We start from the raw sequence: 22,216 nt of genomic DNA, 5'->3' as shown, positions 1-22,216 counted from the left end.
AAACACACACTAAAGAATATTGAGAAAAAATAGCACTATTTTCTTCTAATTTTTCAAATGGATTTTTTCTCAACTTCTTCGCTTTCCCCTTATTATCATCTCATTTTCACTATTTTAGCATTTGTTATTTCTAGCTTAATTTACTTGTTAACCAAAAAAAACAATTCAAAAAAACTAAGGTTACCTCCCGGTCCACCGGGATGGCCGGTAGTCGGTAACCTTTTACAAGTCGCACGATCTGGAAAACCGTTTTTCCAGATCATGCGCGAACTTCGTCAGAAGTACGGTCCTATTTTTACCCTAAGAATGGGTACTAGGACCATGATCATTATAAGCAACGCGGACTTAGTCCACGAAGCATTGGTCCAAAAAGGTCAGGTTTTCGCGAGTAGACCTCGCGAAAACCCGACCAGGACCGTGTTTAGTTGTGACAAGTTTACGGTCAATGCGGCCGTATACGGGCCAGTTTGGAGGTCATTACGGAAAAATATGGTACAAAACGGGCTTAGCTCAATAAAGCTAAAAGAGTTTCGGGCCGTACGAAAAAGCGCTATGGATAAGATGATAGAGAAAATTCGGGCCGAGGCTGATGCAAATGACGGCGTAGTTTGGGTGTTGAAAAATGCCCGATTTGCCGTCTTCTGCATCCTACTCGCGATGTGTTTTGGGGTTGAGATGGACGAAAAAACGATTGAAATGATCGATCAAATGATGAAAAGTGTTTTGATTGCGCTTGATCCCAGACTGGATGATTATTTACCAATTTTAAGCCCGTTTTTCTCTAAACAAAGAAAACGGGCCATGGATGTTAGAAAACAACAAATTGAAACAATTGTGCCATTTATTGAAAAACGTAAGAAGATTCTAGAAAGTCCAGAAATTGATGAAACTGCAGCTTCATTTTCATACCTTGACACACTTTTTGATCTCAAAATTGAAGGTACGTTATCGTTTCAGTTATCATATTATTTGTTAATGCTACTTATCGTATTCGTTTTTCATGTTTGATTTTTGTTACGCGAATCGAGTGTCTCTTGAAAACAGCTAGCCTCACTACCTTCATAAGGTAGTACTTATGAGTAATTAAGACTGCATACATATCATCTTCCTCGGATCCCAAACTTATGTGATTAAATTGATTATGTTATTGTTATTGTAGTTTTTTCTTTTCTTTTTAATTAGTTTATCTTAGAAAATTACTTATTTAAATTTTTTAATTTTTCTTTAATAAAATAATTTTATATTTTGTAAAAATGTGATAGGATCGTAAGTATTATATGTGGGGGAAAAAATACTTTCTTAAATTTGGTGAAATGAGTTGAGATTGTACTATATATTAAAAGTTTTGTTTATTTAGAATAACTTTCTTTCAACTATAAATTCAAGCCTTCTTATGAGAAGTGATAAGGTGTCATGCATGTGTTCGATAAATTTTTTTGACTTGAACTAATTTATATTTAATTTTGATACATATATATAAATCATAAATTGAAAATTCAGTAATTCATAATGGTTAGAATTCAAAACTTATATTTTTAAGAAAAGTCATTTTCACATATCAAAATTTGTGTTCTAATTATCTTTAATTTTGTTATTCTATTAAAAATAATAATTAAAACAGGTAGAAATTCAGCGCCGACGAAGCCAGAACTAGTCACATTATGTTCAGAGTTTCTTAACGGAGGGACAGACACAACGGCAACAGCAATAGAGTGGGCCATAGGGAGAATTATTGAAAATCCAAGTATACAATCGCGATTATACGAAGAAATAAAAAATACTGTTGGAGAAAATAAAGTCGATGAAAAAGACATAGAAAAAATGCCATATTTAAACGCGGTAATAAAAGAATTATTACGTAAGCATCCACCTACGTACATGTCATTGACCCATGCAGTAACGGAGCCAGCTAAATTGGGCGGGTATGATATACCCACTGATGTAAATGTGGAGATTTTCTTACCCGGGATTTCGGATGACCCGAATTTATGGTCCGAACCCGAGAAGTTTGACCCGGATAGGTTTTTTTTGGGTAAGGAGGACGCGGATATGACAGGTATATCGGGTGTGAAAATGATACCATTTGGTATGGGTCGGAGGATTTGCCCCGGTTTGAATATGGCAACGGTCCATGTGAGTTTAATGTTGGCCCGATTAATTCAAGAATTCGAATGGTCCGACCCGGAAAATACCCGAGTGGATTTTACTGAAAAATTGGAATTTACTGTGGTGATGAAAAATACTCTAAGAGCGAAAATTAAACCAAGAATGTAATAATTAATTTAATATATGTAGTATTTTTGTTGAATTTTTTTGTTTGGGGGTGGGGGGGGGGGTGAGAATGGGGTGGTGGGGTTTGAATTTTGTATTTTATTTATGACCTTTTTAGATCTTATTATTGTCTAATTTTATGAATATTATTATTATTATTATTATTATTATTATTATTTCTATTATTGTTATTATAGTACTAATAATAAATTGAGAGGCATTAAATTAAAGCAAAAAGTCTTTTTTTTTATATTCCTTTTTTCCCTCTATTTGGTTTCTTGTTAGTTGTTAGTAATAATTAAGACAACAATAAAGTTTGATAATGCCATGCCCAAAAAGTTTAAATGCAAGAGGTCCCTTCTAACAAAAGAGAAAAAAAAATACTATTAATTGTGCGGTTTATCCTTTAAATGAACTGATTTTTAATTTTTATCGTTAGTAATTGAATTTGTACTTAGTAGGACATAGAACTGATTTTTAATTTTTATCGTTAGTAATTGAATTTGACACAATTTTTTTAAAGGCGTGAGACATAACTGATGGGATATTATGATATGAAAATATAAATTAATGTCTTGTGAAAAAAATTATTATATTAAAGGACAAATTTAAAAACTAGCCGAAAAAGTGTTTTCACTTTCCTCTTGAAAACGATCGTCGGTCATAAATGGGAATAATCATATGCTATTATTGTTGCCATAAATTAAATAGTCCATACGTACTAGTATCAATTTTTGTGGCTATTTACTGCAATGTCTAGTCTTCATCCAAGCAAACATATCAATATGAATAAAAGGCAAGGCATATACATATCTATATCAAGTGAAATAATGGTTGTTATACAGACAATGACGGAGACAGGATTTTCACCAATAAAGTTTATCATCTATCTACTATATAAACGCAAACAAAGATTTTGACCTTATATATACAGTGTGATTATCCAACGAGGGGGTTCAGGACTTTCGTCCCTCTAGCTCCGCCCCTATATACAAGACTCCTACCACCTAAACTGAACTTATATATTTACAAAAAGAGAGAAAAAAAAATGTTTGCCTTGAATGGGAAAAAGTCCGTCTAGGTTGTCTAGTGCACTAAACCCGCTATTTGCAGGGTTCGGAGAAGTACCGGACCGTATTGAGTCTATTGCACATAGATATCACCTTGCAAAATCTGGATACTAAGATGAATGCTATCACAACATTGTAAATACCTTTCGTCTGTCAATTTCGCCATTTATACTCTTGTGGCCTATGCATTTGATGCACTTGCTGTAGTGGGGTTCGTTCTCTGGTTGTCGTGTGATCTTGAAGAAAGCCTCTGCCCAGATGACGAGCATTGGTTCGAATTAACATTCAGGGTGTCCATCGTGTATTGAGATCGGACAGCTGAACTAAACAAGGGCTGCAAGAAGCACTTTTTGTCAGCAGTCTCGCGCAAGGAAATCCGACAAACAGGGCATGTAGAGTGCTGCTGAAACCATATGTCGATACATGTGGCGTGGAAGTAATGTCCACATAATGGCAAAATACGTAATGTATCTTCCTCCCGATATTCAGCAAGGCAAATCGTGCATCTATGTCAATGAAGTACACAAGGAAGTCAGAAGGTGATTGATTGAAAAATTCCACAAGTACACTAGAGGAGACACTTAAAACAGGACGAACAAAACAATATAAGCAACATATGTCCATTTCAAAACAAACTCATTCACGGTATCCGTTTGAATCCTATCAGACAGTTGGATCAAGAAAATACATGTTACTTCGACATCTGTTCAACTGTTGAATAATGTACTATCAATTAGTAATTAACTACACTTCAATTTCAAACGAGTAACCAAAGATGCTACAAAGAGATTACGTTTTCCATGGCTCGAGTTTTAAAGAGATCCTTTTACTTAGTATATATATAGTACTTTTCTCTCATAAAGAGACCAAAAGGGTAACTAAAGATGCTACAAGGTTTTATGATGATTTACACCTCAAGGAACAACATGTTTCAAGTTTTATGTACACCAGTAGCAGTACCTAATCTCCATCAAACTACTGATCTCCTCGTCTGGCTCACTATATATTCTAAATTGACCTATACAACACCGAATCTTTGAGTGACCACAAAAACTTTCAGCATCCTTAACGATATGGATGATGGCCAAAGTCCACTAGAACATATTTGCATGACCACAATTAGAGAATTCTATGGCCAAAATAAACTAGAAAGTAACACATACTGCCTCTAGTAATCTCCATTCTCCAGTCCCTTTCTTTGACATATCGTTGAAAACACAAGAACATGCTTAGTGCATACTAGTCGGAAAGTCACAAGTTGATGTTTTCCTACCGTAATGAGGTTTACAGTATAAAGTGCAGTATGCAACCAATAGTAGTTTTCATTGATAGGACATTGGAGGATCGATGCTATATAATAGCCTCGATCTCACACTTGCTATCTAATACAAGATTTTTTTAGTCCAACATTATTTTCTACCAAAATTGATTCTTCTTTGACTTATCTGAAGAAACTCCAGTTACACATATGACCTGCAAGAGTCAGCTCATTCCCACGTCTTTCCCAATTTTGTAAATAGTCGATTATTTCATCCTTTTCAAGTTTCTTTGAATAATTGAAACTCGTTACTGTGAATCTCATCGATCTAGACAGTCTGATTTTCTCATTATCTTCAGTATTTCTCCCTTTCTGAAAAGAGCAGGAGAGCTGGATGCATCAAATAAGAACATAGAGGAAATGCAAGAAATTCAGATGGCTCGACAAAAGGTAAATGAATGAACAGCTTCCTTTGCTGAAAATGTAGATCTTCATGAGCTAAAAGGGCACCATCCAAAGCTAAAGGGTCTATGATAAATGATGAAAGAATGTTCTGATCCTTCAATCAAAAGTGGAAGATGCATCTGCAATGGCATATCTAACAAGGGAAATGCAAATGAAAATTGGCTTGAACATTTCTAAGCTGAGCGGCCTCCCACTGGTTCTTCCTGATGAATATATCGGCATCACCTTCAAACCTGTCCATCTAAAGTGTATAGCAGTTTTTTGCATTCCTACTTTATCTATATTTACTTTTCAAGTTAGCAGGTAGCATCTAATTGATCCTAATTTTCTCCTGATTCGGCTCATCCGCTTGTAGGCTTACAACTGTTTCTAATATAAATGGAGGAATACGGCACAGGCTGAAGCAAAAGGAAGAGATTTAAGTAACTATAACTGAAATTTTGAATCTTAGGATAAGTCGCCTAATCAAAAGAGTCTCTTTTTTCATGACCTTCGCTCCACCTGATTTTCCCTCGGTGTCATTCCAAACAATTCACACAATCCATTTTATTCAGAAATCAGAACTGAATCTTGACAAGATTTCACCAAAAGAAGTTCACTGTGAAAACTTAAGAGCCTGGGGAAGTACCATAATTCCATGGCCACTACTCCTAGTGGTTCAACAAAGTATGAACTTGCAAAAACAACAGATGAGAGGTTCAAACTAGGGGTAAAACTACAACTATCACCAATTGCCATATTAGAAAAGATGTTGGAATCATCTCCATATTATCAGTCCATATGCTCCCCACCCACCCCATCCCCACCCCACCCCAAAAGCGGCTAGGAGTTGCAGGTAATATCTAATTCGACTTTCTTCTTACTATAAAAACCAACTGCACTACACTGTAATTAAAATTCAGTGCAGTTTGGTTGCCTCTCCAACAAATCTTATTGAGGCACTTGAAGCTTGCCTGTAACTATCTGTTCAAACCAACACTAAACTAAGACAATCTACACATGGATGTCAACACTCTCGTCTAAACACACAAAACCATGTTGCACTGAGCAGATAATTTTTTCTTCGTTTCTAATGCTTTATACCATGATTCAGATGAAAAAAGAAGAAAAAGAATTTTCAAGATCTCAAACAAAGACGATTATCACGTAATAAAGTCAGGTAGCAGATGTTCACTATGTTCCTGATCCACTCATCAGTCCTCTGCAATGTTATTGAATTAAAATTTCCAATATTTTTTTTTTTGAGAAATGTAACAGTTATCAATGTTGACATAGTTATCAATAGTTTCCAATATTCTCTAACCGTCATATTAAGATTTGACTCACATGGACTTCACAAGTTATCAATGTTGACATAATCCAAAAACATATTCATAGTCCTACTATAAGGATCAATTTTTTGATCCTTTTTCATCAAAAATAAATTTGCTTTCCGGAATTAGTACATTTCATGAAGAAGTCAAAAACAACCAACTAGAAACAAGTACGCTTATGTAAGATAGTTCAATATATGAGTTGGGAGAAAAGATTCAACTCACTGAGTATCTTCTGCAAATGAAAAAAATGCATCACTGTACTTCTTCGTAGGGAAGTTGGCAACAGCAAGAGGCTCCAGACCATGTAAACCACGTTCCAACTGTACGAGGTAAACAAGAACTATTGTTTAAGGGAAGCGGGACAAGTGATTCACAAGAAAAAAAAAAGCATTCTGCTCCAGAGTTGAAAAACAATATTCTTGAGTTATCGGCTACACAGACCAACCACCAATATAAAGACAGAGACCTACTACTAAAGCAGAACACAAACAGTACGGGAACTCAATTATTTTTTTGATAACCACGGTGTCCGAGCCAACTTTTGCACACCTCGACTAATTCCATGGGATACCTATCACCTTCCATCAACAACAGGTACCAAGTAACTCTGTTCACTAAGACTAGGACAGATAGAAATAACCTAGTGTTTTTTGTCTCTGCTAGAATTTGAACTGAGACCTCATGGTACTCAACCCACTTCATCGACTACTATGCCACAACCTTGGGTGCATAGACTATATAGTAAGCAATTAAACTAGTACAAGGTTAATATAGTTACATATGGGGTAAATGATATGAAGTGAAGGGAATAGGACCTACAAGCACAACTTGAAGTTTGAAAATTTTCAAATCAAAGAATATGACAAGCCATAAAAAGCATCCTAAAAGTCCACAAACCTAATAAACTAAGCATCACAGACCTACAAGATTATGTACCAGCTAGACTACTGTGCCAAACAAAACTATAATCATGATTAGATAGTAGCTACCCCAGGTCAAATTTTAGTTTGTCCCAACATAAAGTAGCAAACATAGAGCAACATGGAAAACTAAGGAAAGAACATCTCGTAGCTACAAAACTCGGTGTGAGCCTAGGGGGGGAGCTAGGGGACGTAAGGGGTTCATCCGAACTCTCTTCACTGGAAAATTATCTTATATATACAAGGTCAATTTTTTTTCCCTTTCTGAGCCTTGCTGCTCCAACCCTATGCAATATAGGCTCAACTAAACTAGTATTTTCAACACGAAACAAATACATATATCACAAATCACTAAAATTTCCAGAATATTGAATTCAAGAACTTACAATGCTAAGATCAGATCTAGAAGTATATGCAGAAGACCTCCTCCTTGTCAAGTACTGAATTCTTGCACAAATTAACCTTGTACACACAAATACTATGAATATAATGCTCACTGTAAACCCAATCACTGTCATCACCAAATTTACAGCTGAAGATGTCATCTTTTTTTTCCCAATTTTTTTCCAAGATTGCAACTTTACCTTCCAATCAACAACCCAATAATCAAATTTCCAAGAAAATTCCAAATCTTGTACTGTTACTACCATTCAAACAGATTTTACAATACCCAACTTGTAAAATCACAAGAGAAATCAAAATCCCCACACCCCCTTTTGTCACTTGGAAGAAAAAAAAATACCCTTTGTAATAACTTTTCAATTTTCTAAAAAATTGACCTTCCCCACACTGAATAACTTACTTTAAAAGGCACCCAAATTGTTTATTCTACAGAATATGCAAATTTTCTTGTCAAAGGTACCATCTTTACAAGATATGGACTCTGTCTCCATGTCTCTATCTCCTTATGTGCCTGCATGAATATGTCTAATGTGAAGGAAGTTAACACTTATTACTTTAGAAGACAATTTGGAGAAGTACAAATCAGCAAATGTATCATTTTGTTATTTTATCTTGAGATTAGTAAAACAATAAACATAACATACCAGGTCTCATAAATGAGATATTGAGAGAATCGAGTGTAAGCAGATTTTTATTCTAAAGTGATTGCTTATTATAGATGGTTGACGAGTGCGATAGTTCAGGAAAGTGCAATAATCGAAGTAGAAGAAACAATAGATAGTAACAGAAATCAACACATAAGAAACTACAAGAGAAATACTACAACTACTAGTATGGAATGATAAATGAGACACCATTCTACTACTTACTAATCTCGTTCCTTAATCTATGTTATCCATAACTTTCTATTTAAGGTCATACTCTCAATAAGCCAAACCTGTGTTATCTCTTGTCAAATCACCTCTCCACAATACTTCTTCGCATACCTCTACCTCTCCTGAAATCATCCATAGTCAGACTCGAACACTTTCACACGAATGAAGCATTTGTGCATTTCTTCTTCACATGCTCAAACAATTTTAGTTTCGCTTTTCATATCTTGTCCTTCCACTGAGATCACTCCTACTTTGAGATTAGTAATTTTGAAATTATTATCTTATATAGAGTGTGTGAAAAAAATAACATCATAACTATGATATTATTATATGAATAATCTCAAAAGTGCTAATTCTGAAATAAAAAAATAATAACAAGACACAATTTATTTCAAAATTGTAATTTTTTTTATCCACGAACCAAACAAAATTAACTAAAAGTTTAATTTACATACATTGATGATAATAGTGAAAATCCACATTCATGTTTTTCATGTTATATACTAATCAAATAATTGCTATAAAAGTTACTTAGCAATATATTACATTATATTATAGAATGTATCTTCATGATTGAAAGTATTCCACTATGATATGTTTGGTTGAAATAGTGCCAATTGTATCTTCATTAAGCCCTTAAAACCACAATTTTTAGCAACTTATTGTTGTTTTATTCCAATTATAGACTTGTCTTTTCCAGACAATTATTTGTTGACATTCGATGTTTATATGAAATAATTAAATTAATTATTTATATTGCCTAATCATCCACCTAATTTTATTTTAAAGATTCTACTTCGTGCATACATACTTGTCTTTTTCATAAATTATCAATTAGTTAAGTCAGTTTCAAAAAAATTATCAATTAATTAAGTTTCTATCTAAGACATTAAAGCCACATCTAAGTGAGTCTCTTATTATATTACATTAAATCTAATGTATAAAATTAGAGAATCTATAAAAGATTTGAACTTTCCATTGTCAAAATGTCAACAAGATTAGGTGAACGATCATTATTGTAAAATAAAATAAAAAAAATCTAAGGTTTAGTTTATTAATAAGAAAATATATTATGGAATCACTAATTGCAGAATTTGATGGCCCGAAATTAGCTTGACTTCGCCAAAAAGCCTCATTCTCCAAGTTTTAAGAAAGTGAGCAAGTTTTCTTACTTCACTATTCATCATCACAAAATATTTGATAAGGAAAAAGAAAGGAACTCAATTAGAGAAGAAATGATCAAAGTTGCTCACATAATCACCATATATAAAAAACATCACGTATCATTGATTTAAAATTATCTGAACTCGATATTTATATCAAATTAATAGATGCATGATATGTGTTTTCAAATAAAATTTTCTCAATTGACTATAATAAGACAATATAATTTATTACAATACAACAAATCATATTATCCAAATTTGATATATTCAAAAAGAGCAATTTTTTTTCATGTATTGGTGTTAATTATTAAAATATTATATCAAAAGGACAGGTAAAAGGTTATATGTTGGGAATAAAAATAGAATGGAGAAGAATGATCAATATATGCTACAATATTATGGTAATGATTAAAAATTCAAGAAAAAAACATTATTTCAATTTGGTGATTTGACATTTGATTATGGTGTAATATGATTGATAACTTATATTTATGCAATAAAAAAATTAAATATAGAATTTATAACTTATTAAATATGTCAAATTGTATATCTAAAGTTTATTCTGAAACAGTTAAACTTAATAAAATTTTATATAATATGGCTATAAGTTAAATGATGGTCCTAAATAGGCTATTATGTGCACTTTAGCCCCTTCTAAAACCCTTGTTGGGTCGCTGAAGAACCAAAAAAACATTTGTTCTTCATCAGCTGTGCTTTTCGTAAGTTCTTCTGAGATTTTTCAATTTTTCTTGATTATTGCTGTTATGTTCTTGATCTGATTCATGTATGTTGTTATGTGTTTGTGTTTGTGTTCTCTTTAATCTATTTTTTTGCTTCTTGTTTTGGATTGCTTGTGTTCTTATTGTATGTTCAAATCAAATTTTGAGGTACTTTTTTGTTAATTGAGTCGAGGGTCACATCTTTTCGGCTTTTGAGGTAGGGGTAAGGTATGCGTATACTTTATCCTCTTCAGACTTCTGTTGCCGGTTAGAAGGGCAGGTGTCAGGTATCCTGTGGAATTCGCCTAGGTGTACGGACACCACAGTAATAAAAAAAATTAAAATTATGGTTCAAATTTGTTTTTTTTTAAAGAATATCAATCACATATATTTGTGCTCTGCTAAGTTGCTCGGAGTCTCCAAAAATGTTGTGGCATCCGTGTTGAATCCTTCAAAAATGCACTTACTTTTGAAGGGTCCGACACACACTTGATGACATTTTTGAAGAATCTGAGCAATATAGGTGCTCTGTGTCGACCCATTAGTCATACTCTCTATCTGCTCTTGTCAGAGTTAGGATTTCTAAACACACGATGAATACAAGGGGACACATTCTCTATACATAAAAAAGAAAGTATTTTTATCCTTATATATGCAATTTAATTCGAAACTCTGTTGGATTAGCCCATGGTTCTGGAGTAAAACAGATTTGTTCTTGCTCGAACTTTAGTTTGGCTCAATTTTGCTCCAAGTTCTAATTTTGCAATAGTTTAGAGTAAGGAACAGTCAAAGAGAAGCTAGAAAACTTTTTAGATCGACCTGATAATGCTTCTCATGTAAAATTTCAAACAATCTAATTTATGATCTGTATAGTTCCTGGCTCCTTGTAATGCATCTTACTATCTCAAACAATCTAATGCGTCTGACCATCTCCTCTTGACATGCCTGAACCATCTCAGCCTAGTTGTCCGCCACGGAGGCCACTTCCACCTTGGCCCTGAATCTTGGATAACAATGATAGTTTTTGAAAAAATGTATTACAAGTTCAAAAACCAGATTTTGACATGTCCAGAAGATGTCATATATAGTATAAAGACCAACAGTAGAAAAGAGGAGTGAAGTTAACTTTATAATCAAATAATCTCAGAATCCAAACATGTTTTATAATCGAATTACAGGAATGCTAGGATTACAGATCATTACTTGTGGTTTATTTGAGCGTTATCTTATACTAGCTAAACATATATATTCCTGGTCATGAGCTATGGATTAGTGATTCATTTGTTAGAGTTTATTGAAGTCAATTATCTAGGAGTTATTACCTAAGGTTGAGTTATGTTCCAATGGGTTTTCGATGCTAAATTTCCATTTTGAATGTTTTTCCAACCTATCGGTTGGAAAGTTAGGCATAACACCCTGAAAATGACAACATTATAGGACTATGGTAACAAACTTTTATCAATGTCTTAACCACCATTTGAAATCTCGTGGAACTAAAGCAAGTTTGTCAGACTCAATGGTGGTCTCTATGATCATATCGGCAAATGTCAGGTTCAAATTCAGTTGCTCTACTGACAGACAATATTCTCAAGTGAGATAATATCATTTTTGAACTTTGCAGCTATGAAATTTTGTTCTACCTGTTTAACACTTGATCGGATGACTTCTTTTTCCATTTTTCTTTTAATATTGTGAATATGAACAGGAAGAGCATGAGTGTCGCATAGGACTTAGAACTGTTATTGAAGTACTACCTTATGAGTATTTCGAATGAGAAAACTAAAATTTCAAATGCATTTTTTGGTGTAAAGAAAAAAAAAACTTGTCCTTCCCTCTTTTTTATAGAATTTTTTGAATGCTATCTACTATAACTGATCTTTAGTAGGCTGCTTTCAACATGTAAATGCAAATTTGTGGGTTGTTGTACCTGTACTTTTGTTTATGTTGCATTTTTTCTATCAATCACCAATATTGTTCCATCTACTTTTTATGTCACTTGGTGATTGGGATTCTTAAAAGTTATTTTTTTTCTCAAAGAAAACTTCACTTATTTGGCTGATGTCTGAAACTAAGGCATTTCGACTTGTTGCTGTATCGTTATTGTTGCAACTTGTAGTTCATTTTTCTTGCATTACTTTGATAGATGAGCCTTTTATTCTATAAGCTATTGACCTCAGTGAACCATTGACAATATATGCAGATGATCAGTTTTTTGAAGTTTGAGTGACGAACACCATCTTAGTAGTAGTTCAAGAAGTACGATCAAATTGTTCGCTAGTTCTTATAAATGGGTGGTAACAAACAAAGGCGATCTAAAACCTATCACCACTCTCATCGAGGACAATCCAGCCGCACCCGTCAACCTGATGACTCTTTCAAGGTTGAAGAGTCTTTACCCGGGGAATTTGTAGAAGAAGACGAACCAACCGGTCCAAAAATTCAGTTGGCTATGTGGGATTTTGGTCAGTGCGATGCTAAAAGGTGCACTGGACGGAAGCTTGCAAGATTTGGTTTGTTGAGAGAGCTGCGTGTTGGTAGTGGATTCGGTGGCATTTGTTTAAGTCCTACTGGAACACAGTGCATCTCAAGAGAAGATAGTAGTTTAATTGATCGAAAGGGAATGTCTGTAGTCGATTGTTCATGGGCACGTTTAGATGATGTACCTTTCACCAAACTGCGCTGTCCTGCACCTCGTCTTTTACCATGGTTAGTAGCAGCAAATCCAGTAAACTATGGTCGTCCGTGTCAGCTATCTTGTGTTGAGGCCTTAGCAGCTGGTTTAATTATATGTGGCGAGGAGGAAACTGGAAATCTATTGCTCAGCAAGTTCAAATGGGGTCACGCGTTCTTGTCCCTCAATAAGGAACTTCTGAAGGCATACTCACAATGTCAAACGAGTGCTGAAATCATTTCAACTCAGAATGAGTGGCTCTCTGCACAAACCTCACCTATTCCACAAACTCTAAAAGCAGAAGACTCTGGATCTCATAGTGAAGGTGAAAATTCTTCTAATGATTCCGACGATGGACTTCCTCCTCTAGAAAAGAATATGAATCATGTTTCCTTGGCGGATAGCGATGAAGAGAGTGAATAGCATACTTGTAGTTGCAGTAAGAAAAAAATGTTTGCTGAATATAGCATAGCAGAATCCTATGTTTACTATGTTCTTCTTCTTTTTTTTCAATCTAATTATAGTTGATTTTGGCAACTGATGCATAATGTTAGAATGTGGAGAGTGTTCTCCCAATATCATCCATACAATGGTAGTGTTTTGATATTGAGCTATACATATGTGTTACACATAATATCGTCTAAACGATTGAACAGATGAGAAGAAATCACCTACTGTTTTTGTCTCCGTTGAGATTTGGACCACAGACTTTATAATTCTCAACTCACTTCCTTGACTACTTGGCCGCACCCTCGGGGACGATAACTCAGACATTTATGCATCAAGGGGTCGTTTGGTAGAGTGTATTAGGAAAAATAATGCATGTACCTTGTTTGGTACACTTTTTTATGTCATGTATAACTAATGCAAGCATTAGTTATACACTATATTGTGTATTAAGTTGTGTATTACTAATACCAAGAAATTTTAGGTATTAGTAATACATAGCATTTTAACACTTGCATTAGATTATATAATTACAAAACTATCCTCAAAGTCTTTTAAACAAACATTTTCCATAGTACTTGTTTTAGAAACCTTTTATCTTCTTTGTACTTTGTCTATGGATATAAGGTAAACTGAATATAATTTTTTTGAACAACCAGAACAATAGATTGTGCAGCAAACTAATTTTCCTTTAACATACGTGAGCTAAGAATAAAGCTACAGTACATTGTTTCATTGAATTGTTAATTTTATTAATCAGCATTTACATAGTTTGAAAAGACCATTCTTTACGGACAATAGTTTATTTCATCTCAACTTTTGAGAGATTTTTTGTCTTGGTGTCTATCATATTTTATTCATTGTCATATTTTTGTATGCATAGTTGAAATGCAATTTGTCATATCATTATGCAAAAACAACATGAACTTTTAACTAGCTACTCTTCTGCAAAGAAATGGAGTTGACACGGAAGAGGAAGGGTATTTTTTTGATGTTTTAGCAAAGAACCTTGTTGCAAAGGAAGTGTACAAAGAAATAAAGTGTGAAAGGTATTTTTGTAAACATATATTTATTAATAGAAATTATGCAAGATTTGTTATTTCTAATACATCAAACCAAACAGTGTATAAGAAATAATGCAGGCATAACTAATGCAAGCATTACTAATACACCATATTTTGCATTATTCTTATACACTCTACCAAACGACCCCCAAATGTTTTGAAAGCTGGATTTTGTAATCACATATATGTAATTAGTACTCTCTCTTTCAATTTGTTTGTCTGATTTTGATTTGATAGAGGTTAGGAAAGTAAAAAGGACTTTTGAATCTTGTGGTCTTGATATGTAGAACTTATCAAAATGTCTTTTAATCTTGTGGTCTTAAGCATGTCAGGTGACAAGTTAGAATTAAGGAGTTGTCAAAAAAGGAAGATAGGTTCTTTTTTAAACTGACCGAAAAAAGAAGAAGTACGACAAACAAATTGCAACGAGGAATACATAATTACACAGGAAGCATATATTTATCTAAATAACAAGATACATACACCAAAAAAGAATCTGTGGAGTTTTCACCTTAAACCTCTCAAGCTTTAATTGAGATTCATCAATTCCTCTATTCTTGTATTTCAATGATTCATCACTAGAATTCCTTTCAAAATCAATAATTTGATGAGTTTCATCTTCTTGATCTTTGTTATGAAACATTATATTATTGTATAAATCTCCAATTCTCAAGTAGAGGTCTTTGAAGAACTCTAGAACCATATTCAATCTAAGACCCCCCTACGCGCATGCAACAACAACACTGGCTCTATGAAGTCAGAATTGAATCTTTCTATTGGATTTCCCAATTCAAGGGCGTGAAGTGAGTACTTTTAGCTACTTTTCTTGGTTCTTATAATGGCGGCTATGTTTTCGTGACGAAAATGAAGGAAAAAGGGGATTTTGGATTAAAGACTAGTAAAGGTTTTGAGAAGTTGGGATTTTTAAGAATTCAATTGGGATGTTTCATATGACAATTGTTTTATGTAGTGGTTTAGTTTTCTTGGTCAAGAGTAAACAGACTTGCAGGGATATTATATACTATATATTAAGCAAATCTTATCAAAGATACTTACTTTGATATTTTGACTTGTCATTTCATGAAGCAAATGATGTATTTAGTTTGGTAACGTAATGGAAATGTATCCGACTGCAAATTCTAAAATGACGATCCAACCTCGAGTAGTAGTGACCAACATGGAAAGTTCATGCTAAGGAGTAAGGGAGAATTTACGAATTAAACAAGCAATGATGTGGCGATAAACCTCTTATTCTTGGAGGTGTTTTAGTTTTTATCTTTTTGGAGAAAAAAAAAAACATTTATTCTATACATGGTGTTTTAGGATGAAACATTCTTTCTATTTCATCTCCTTGAAGGGAATTGTTCAGCATATGTACATATTTAATGAGAAGAACCCTTTTGGTTTCAGGTTCATCTAAACCCAATGCTTTCGACACTAAAGATAAATTTTTGTGTAAAAGATCATTAAAATTGCAACAAATAGTAGGTTGAAATCCAATGAGTTCAATTTAAAGGTAATTTGCTGACTAAGTTTATTGATTCCAGAATACACATCTAATACAACAAGAGACTCAAATATCTTAGATACATAGCTACACCACTCACACTGGTCCAAGAAACCATATTGGATGAAGAAACTAGAGCCTATCTCTTAATGAAATGTAGTGCTTTGAGCAATATTAGCTATCTATACATGTTTGGTCTCAGATGAGCATCATAATGTGAGACAGGAAATGATGGGGGTTTACCTGTCTCATTCCTCGGATGGGATCTTAAGAATACTTCTTCACCTGAGGACAAGTTTGGCACTACAACAGGGCTTAATGTGGTTAGTGATGATTCATATAGCGGACTCCAACTTGCTTGGGATTGAGACACAGTAGTTGTTGTATTCGGACAAAAAGGATATGTGGGGTAGGTTGATTTACTAGAAAATGGATGACCAAAACTCGAGGGAAGATTAACGTAGTCAAATCCAGTGGTATATGGTAGACCTGTAATAGCGTTTGATGGAGATTCCATGTAAGGGGTAGTTGAGAATTGATCATAGCCAGTTTCATGAAAATGATTCGCTGAACTGAACCTTGACGGAAAACCTTGGTAGCTGGCTGTTGTAGTTGCTTCAAGTTGAAAATCTGTTGGTAGTCTAAAAAGGCCGGGGAATCCAGGAGGAATGTCTAATCTGTCCTCAATTCTAGCAGTAGGAATGGAATGTTCTATGGACGGATCGCCTTCTGCTATTGGCGAGACGTTGATCTGTTGGCTAATCGAAAATTTAGCTTGTTCAAGTACTCCCAGGATAGAACCTATGTTATCTGAAGCATCCCCAGAAACCAAGGCATGTCCTGCTTGCAAGCTGCTACCTCCAGAAGACGAGATACTATTCTCCAAGGGGTGTATAGGGGAACCATTAGCAGACGGTATCTGATGGCGACTATAAGCAGGTGTCGGGGCATCATTTTCTGGACAACTCCCATTAGACTTTGAAAGTGCAAATTCTGATGCCGGGGACTCAGAATTAATAATTCTGCTGCAGTTCTGATCCTTCCTGCAGCTTGTACCGATATGCGGAGTGGATGGAACATTGTCTGTAACTCCATTTGTGGAGTGAATATCAGCTTCCTGGAATTTGTTTGCATGATTTTGCAAATTAATCATTTCAGCAGAATATGGTTGCTCAAATGCCTTCATGTCATCTCTTTCTTCAGTCACATCCGAGTAATTTCCGGGGTCACATGAATCCTGAGTAGTTTATGAAAGTCAGCTGAAATGAATTATGAAGGTGTGTACTGGACTAAAGCAAAAGCAGCGAAATGCATCAAGACCACAAATAGAAGCAAAATTAACAGTACAAGTTAACAAATATATGATCAACCGACCAACTACACATCAATCTCAGATTAGTCAAGATGAGCTATAAGGATTTTTTGTTTTCCATATAGAGGTTCATCATGGTTTGACCATTTTCAAGCTGGCCAACCAATCACAATCCAAGTCCTTTATCAGAGCTTCAGAAGCTCACATGAATAAACAAGTAATTTGCATATCTCTGTCCATGACTACACGTCTACACCCAACATGGACAGATGACAGTAACATTTCAGTAGCATCGCCATAATTATTTTAGAATAACACACCGAAACCAGTATATAAAATCTTGACAAACTTACTCTACAAACCAGAATAGGACCAGAATATAATCCAGTTATGGAGAAATAAGATGATACTAAAAAGTAACTATCACATGAATAAATTAATCAAGAGTCATTATTTGCCGGTTATGTTCTTGAGTATATTAGTCTAACGACGATCTTCAACATCAGTGTCTTTGCACAGATCAAGTAGCCAACAGATGAATAATATGCATGTGCTTGATAAAAAATTCATATATACCTGTGCATAGTTGTTATTCTCTCTATACTTTTCTTCCCATTCTCTTTGGGCTTTTTCCTCAGCTTCATATTGCCCTATAAGCTGTGCCTTATGCTGCAAAGCTCTTTCCATGCCTTCATCACTCTCATCTGCTTTCCTTTGATTTTCTGACATTTCTGAAGTAGGTAAGTGACGTTGATCTTTCACATCATTATTGCCAGCACTGTCCATTAAGGATTGATGCCCATTATTAGCAAAAGAAGGAAGATGCTCGGGGGGGCATTCATCAGTGGCCATTCTGGTCCATAAAAGAAATGAGGTTAAAAATGGAAGATGATAAAGAGAAAGATGCTTAAAGTGACTTTAGTGATCTAAATGCACAAGGAGATAGGCATGTAGCTAGTGAAAATATGTATCAGGAATTGACCAAGCATCATCGTAACTGAAACTTCCCCTCTCACCCCCTACCTCCGAAGCAATATCCCAAAAAGAATATATTCTTCCCTCGGGAAGCAGACAGTACAATGCAATGGAGTAGGTATGAGCAGAAATAATAATAATAGGCCAAGATATCAAGGGTTAGGGCCTAGGGGATTCAGATATTGACATTTCTGAAAAAAGCCTTCCTGAAGTTCCTGCGGAATAAAGTCGAGCTAAATGTGACCCTGTCACTCAATCAAGACTTCCAAATTAAAAGATATAAGCATCATGATATGTTATACTCCAATCAGTGAGCTTATTAAAGAACTTACTTGGTGGTATTGCGCCTTATCCGTCGGCATGATTTTCCAGCCCGTTTTGGCGAAGAAGACCCAGTTGACGCGAAACTACCAGACCTCCTCCAGGCAGAATCAGTATATCTGTTCCTCTCAAAAGATGGCAAAGAATGTTTACCACTTTTCCACGACAAACTTCTGCCAGTTGATGGAGAAGATATAATCTCGGAGCTTGAGATGTCTGCATCATTTTCTCTTTCTTTCACATTTGATGGATTTGGCTTACGCTCATTTCTGTTGTCAGTGGAGTCAGCACCTTTAGAATTAGAGAATATTGCTTCCTGATCAGAGCCTGAATCAAATTCCTCCGAAGCATCAGATATTCCTTCGTTCTCTAAGATGGATAGAACAGCTGCTGTGGCCTTCTCAGCCTTCTTTCTTTGTAGTGACACAATCTTTAGCTGATCTTCCAGTTCCAAGACCTAAAATACATTAATTACAAACATTCATCTTTCCCACTGCAATGGTGGAAACTCTTGGAACGGGGAATGATCAATTAGATGTCGGTAAAATAAACTACGCTTGTGATGTGCAGAGGAAGGAAGAAAGATTCAACATTTTGGTGTTTAGGCACTGTTAAACTAAAGACTAACCCTCTCAGCTAGTTCATCAGCTCTCTGCCTTGCTGTTTGTGAGACAGACCTTTCAGCCAATAATCGTGCTCGGAGAAATTCAATTGTCATGCTAGAATCTTCCATGCCAACAATTTTCCTGATCATGGAAAAATATAACATATTAGGATCCATTATTAAATAACAACTAACTCAACAGATAGAAGAGAATAAACTATTCGACAGCATATGAGAACACCACTAGAGTTCGGATCTTTTCAAGTACTCAATGAGATTATATACCTAGAGACATTGAATTCCCCTTCTCACCACTCCCTCTCCCTCCCAATTGGGGATTCCCTCTCTCATCTTTCAGCTTTATCAATGGAGAGTAAGCATTTCAGTACTTCATCTCATACAGAACCTTATACTTTCCGCAAGTGATATTCTTTATAAAACAACAGAGATTGAATTCCATTTATTACTTCATACAACAATAACAACTATGCTTCAGTCCCAAAAACGTATGAATCCGCACTTCTTCATTTAAGCTCAGTACTTCGTAAGCAAACAAAAACGATTTAGCTCTTAAGTGAATCATTGTACTAAGTCTATCACTACTACCCAAGATTTTTCCCCTTCCTTTGCACTGCCCTAGAACTGAACCAGAAAAAAACAAGAAATATAACAACCACATCTCATATCCCAATCCCCATCTCCATCTTAATGAAAGAAAACATTTTTATTTCTACCGCTTACTTTTGTTGCACTCACAGAGTAAAAACACAATCTCTACTGTTTTTTTTTTTTTTGCTGTAAAGAGCTGTTGTAAAGCAATCAAAACCAAACCCCAGATAGAATATATGCCAAAATCTAACACTTCATAAGTACACAGATGAACATTTACTCATATAGAAATGTCTACAAAGCACATATGACTCAGTACCTCTGATCTTGATCTTGTTTCCCATTACTTGTCATCTTGTAAAATTCAGCTCAAAATTTAAATCCTGAATAAAACAGCACCCAAAAAATTATTTGAATGCCCAAACAGAAAGAATCAAAGAACCCATCAAGATTTTTACAGGAAAAAATTGAAAACAAGAATGCTAGTTAACTCAGTAAGACAAATAATTGAATAAAAATTTGAAATTTCTTCACCTTGAATAAAGAAACAATTTTTACTGGATATTTGCTCTAAAAAGATGTTGTAAAGCAAACAAAACTAAACCCCAGATAGGAAATATGCCTAAATCTAACAGTCCATACATAAAGATTCAGTACCTCTAATCTTGATCTTTTTTTCCCATCTTGTAAAATTAAGCTCAAAATTCAGCTCCTGCAAATAAATGAAGTGAACAAAACAGCACCCAAACACACAAATTCAAAGATTTTTTCAGGAAAAAGTTGAAAACAAGAATACTTAGTTAAAAGATTTGAACTTTATCCACCTTGAAATTGAAACTGATTTCAGTTTTTTTGAGACCCTAAAAGGGAGTAGTTGAATTCTAGCTTTACTTTAGTGTGTTGGCATGAGTTTTTGTAAAGGGTAGCTTTGGAAATGAAGAAAACTTGTATAATTCACCGCAATGCGAATTTTAATAGCTCAGTTAATTGACGAATATTAATACTTACCTTATTCGTTTTTTCCTTTCACTGTTTCCAATTTTTTGATAAAAATATATATAATTTTCATTCTTCCTTTTTTTTAATTGTGAGTCTTGAAGTAATATTAAAGTTATTTATTTTATGAGAATATTAAAGAGAGTTTGGGTCAATATTTTTAATTAAAATTAAATAATAAGGAGATAAATATTTATATTATTAGTAAACTTAGCGCTTTATATATTAAAAAAAAACACCCATTTTAAAAACCTTATCCCTCCTCCTCTCTCTCTATCTATTTACCACTTTTACAAAATATCACCGGAAAATTACATGCTCTTTCCGGCACCGATAGTAAATTAAACCGGAAAAAACTTGACGGCCGCCGGCGCTCTGGTTTTAACTGAGTTTCTCTTCGTATAAAGACTGATTTTTTGGTTCTTTTAATTCTTCATTTCAGGTATAAGCCCCAAAATTATTATATCATTTGCATTTGCTTTAATGGTTTGTAATTTCTGTGTGAAAGTTTCCTACTAATATTTTTGAAATAGGTTTTGGTTTATGTATGAAACAGATGATAAAAATCACAACTTTTTACAATTTAAAGAATGTTCGTATAGTATTGCAACTTATAGTACTTTTCGTATATTATTGAAATAGCTAAAGTTTAGTTTTTGAATGTTGAGTTAATCTTATCCAATTTAGCTCTGTAGATTAGTCAAATTGACACTCGAGATACGAAAAGTGACGAGTAGTTTGGGAAAGGAGTTATATTTGTTATAAGAAGAAACAATTGAAGGTATAATGCTAGTAAATTGGATTAAAGTGATGCAGGAAAAGTGATAGTTTCTTGTAGGAGTAATTACCACATGTGAATTTGAAGGGGTTGAGTCAAGTACAAATAGCACATTAGCAAATTTCTGCGTTAATAAATAGAAATTTGTGCTAACATAACTTGCTGTGCAACTTCTTTGTATTTTTGATATTTTATCAAAATCATAGTTTTAGAGAATTAGTATTAATTTGCATAAAAGGACAGAGTATCTTGTGTTGTAATGAACATGAATAGAGCAGAATTAACACAACGAATTCATATAGCGTGCCCCAACTAGTATGGGATTTGGTCATAGTTGAACTTGAATATGTATATCTTAATATCATGTGTCGTAGACTCGTAGTCATGTTTTGTGTTTTTTGTTGTTAGATTTAGGTGTTTTTGGATTTAGAAACTGTAATTTAACTGAATGAAGTTTAAATGTAGGGTTG

General features: G+C 34.3%; 4 protein-coding genes across 4 annotated transcripts; 2 read left to right on the top strand and 2 right to left on the bottom strand.

The window, feature by feature from the left end:
* LOC125819581 (cytochrome P450 77A2) lies at positions 1-2,287 on the top strand. The gene is made up of 2 exons (XM_049499031.1): positions 1-940; positions 1,622-2,287. The coding sequence occupies exons 1-2, from the start codon at positions 58-60 to the stop codon at positions 2,272-2,274; spliced, it is 1,536 nt and encodes a 511-aa protein (XP_049354988.1). The 5' UTR covers positions 1-57; the 3' UTR covers positions 2,275-2,287.
* Positions 2,288-3,522: 1,235 nt separating this feature from the next.
* LOC125819590 (RING-H2 finger protein ATL67-like) lies at positions 3,523-8,041 on the bottom strand. The gene is made up of 3 exons (XM_049499046.1): positions 7,687-8,041; positions 6,603-6,700; positions 3,523-3,847 (listed from the first exon to the last, which is right to left on the bottom strand). Exons 1-3 carry the CDS (start codon positions 7,948-7,950, stop codon positions 3,523-3,525), a joined length of 687 nt encoding a protein of 228 aa, XP_049355003.1. The 5' UTR covers positions 7,951-8,041.
* A 4,626-nt stretch (positions 8,042-12,667) lies between these two features.
* On the top strand, positions 12,668-13,740 carry LOC125819587 (uncharacterized). Its single transcript, XM_049499041.1, has one exon. It carries the CDS (start codon positions 12,750-12,752, stop codon positions 13,554-13,556), a length of 807 nt encoding a protein of 268 aa, XP_049354998.1. The 5' UTR covers positions 12,668-12,749; the 3' UTR covers positions 13,557-13,740.
* A 2,463-nt stretch (positions 13,741-16,203) lies between these two features.
* On the bottom strand, positions 16,204-20,802 carry LOC125819575 (uncharacterized). The gene is made up of 6 exons (XM_049499025.1): positions 20,630-20,802; positions 20,292-20,355; positions 19,388-19,505; positions 18,771-19,216; positions 18,040-18,316; positions 16,204-17,388 (listed from the first exon to the last, which is right to left on the bottom strand). The coding sequence occupies exons 2-6, from the start codon at positions 20,324-20,326 to the stop codon at positions 16,330-16,332; spliced, it is 1,935 nt and encodes a 644-aa protein (XP_049354982.1). The 5' UTR covers positions 20,327-20,355; positions 20,630-20,802; the 3' UTR covers positions 16,204-16,329.
* Positions 20,803-22,216: the final 1,414 nt, after the last annotated feature.

The sequence above is a fragment of the Solanum verrucosum genome, unplaced genomic scaffold, assembly GCF_900185275.1.
Source record: "Solanum verrucosum unplaced genomic scaffold, falcon-dt-bn FXZP01000255.1, whole genome shotgun sequence".
Lineage (NCBI taxonomy): Eukaryota > Viridiplantae > Streptophyta > Magnoliopsida > Solanales > Solanaceae > Solanum > Solanum verrucosum.
Note: the sequence above shows the minus strand (reverse complement) of the source record. Positions and strands in the feature narration are given on the sequence as shown.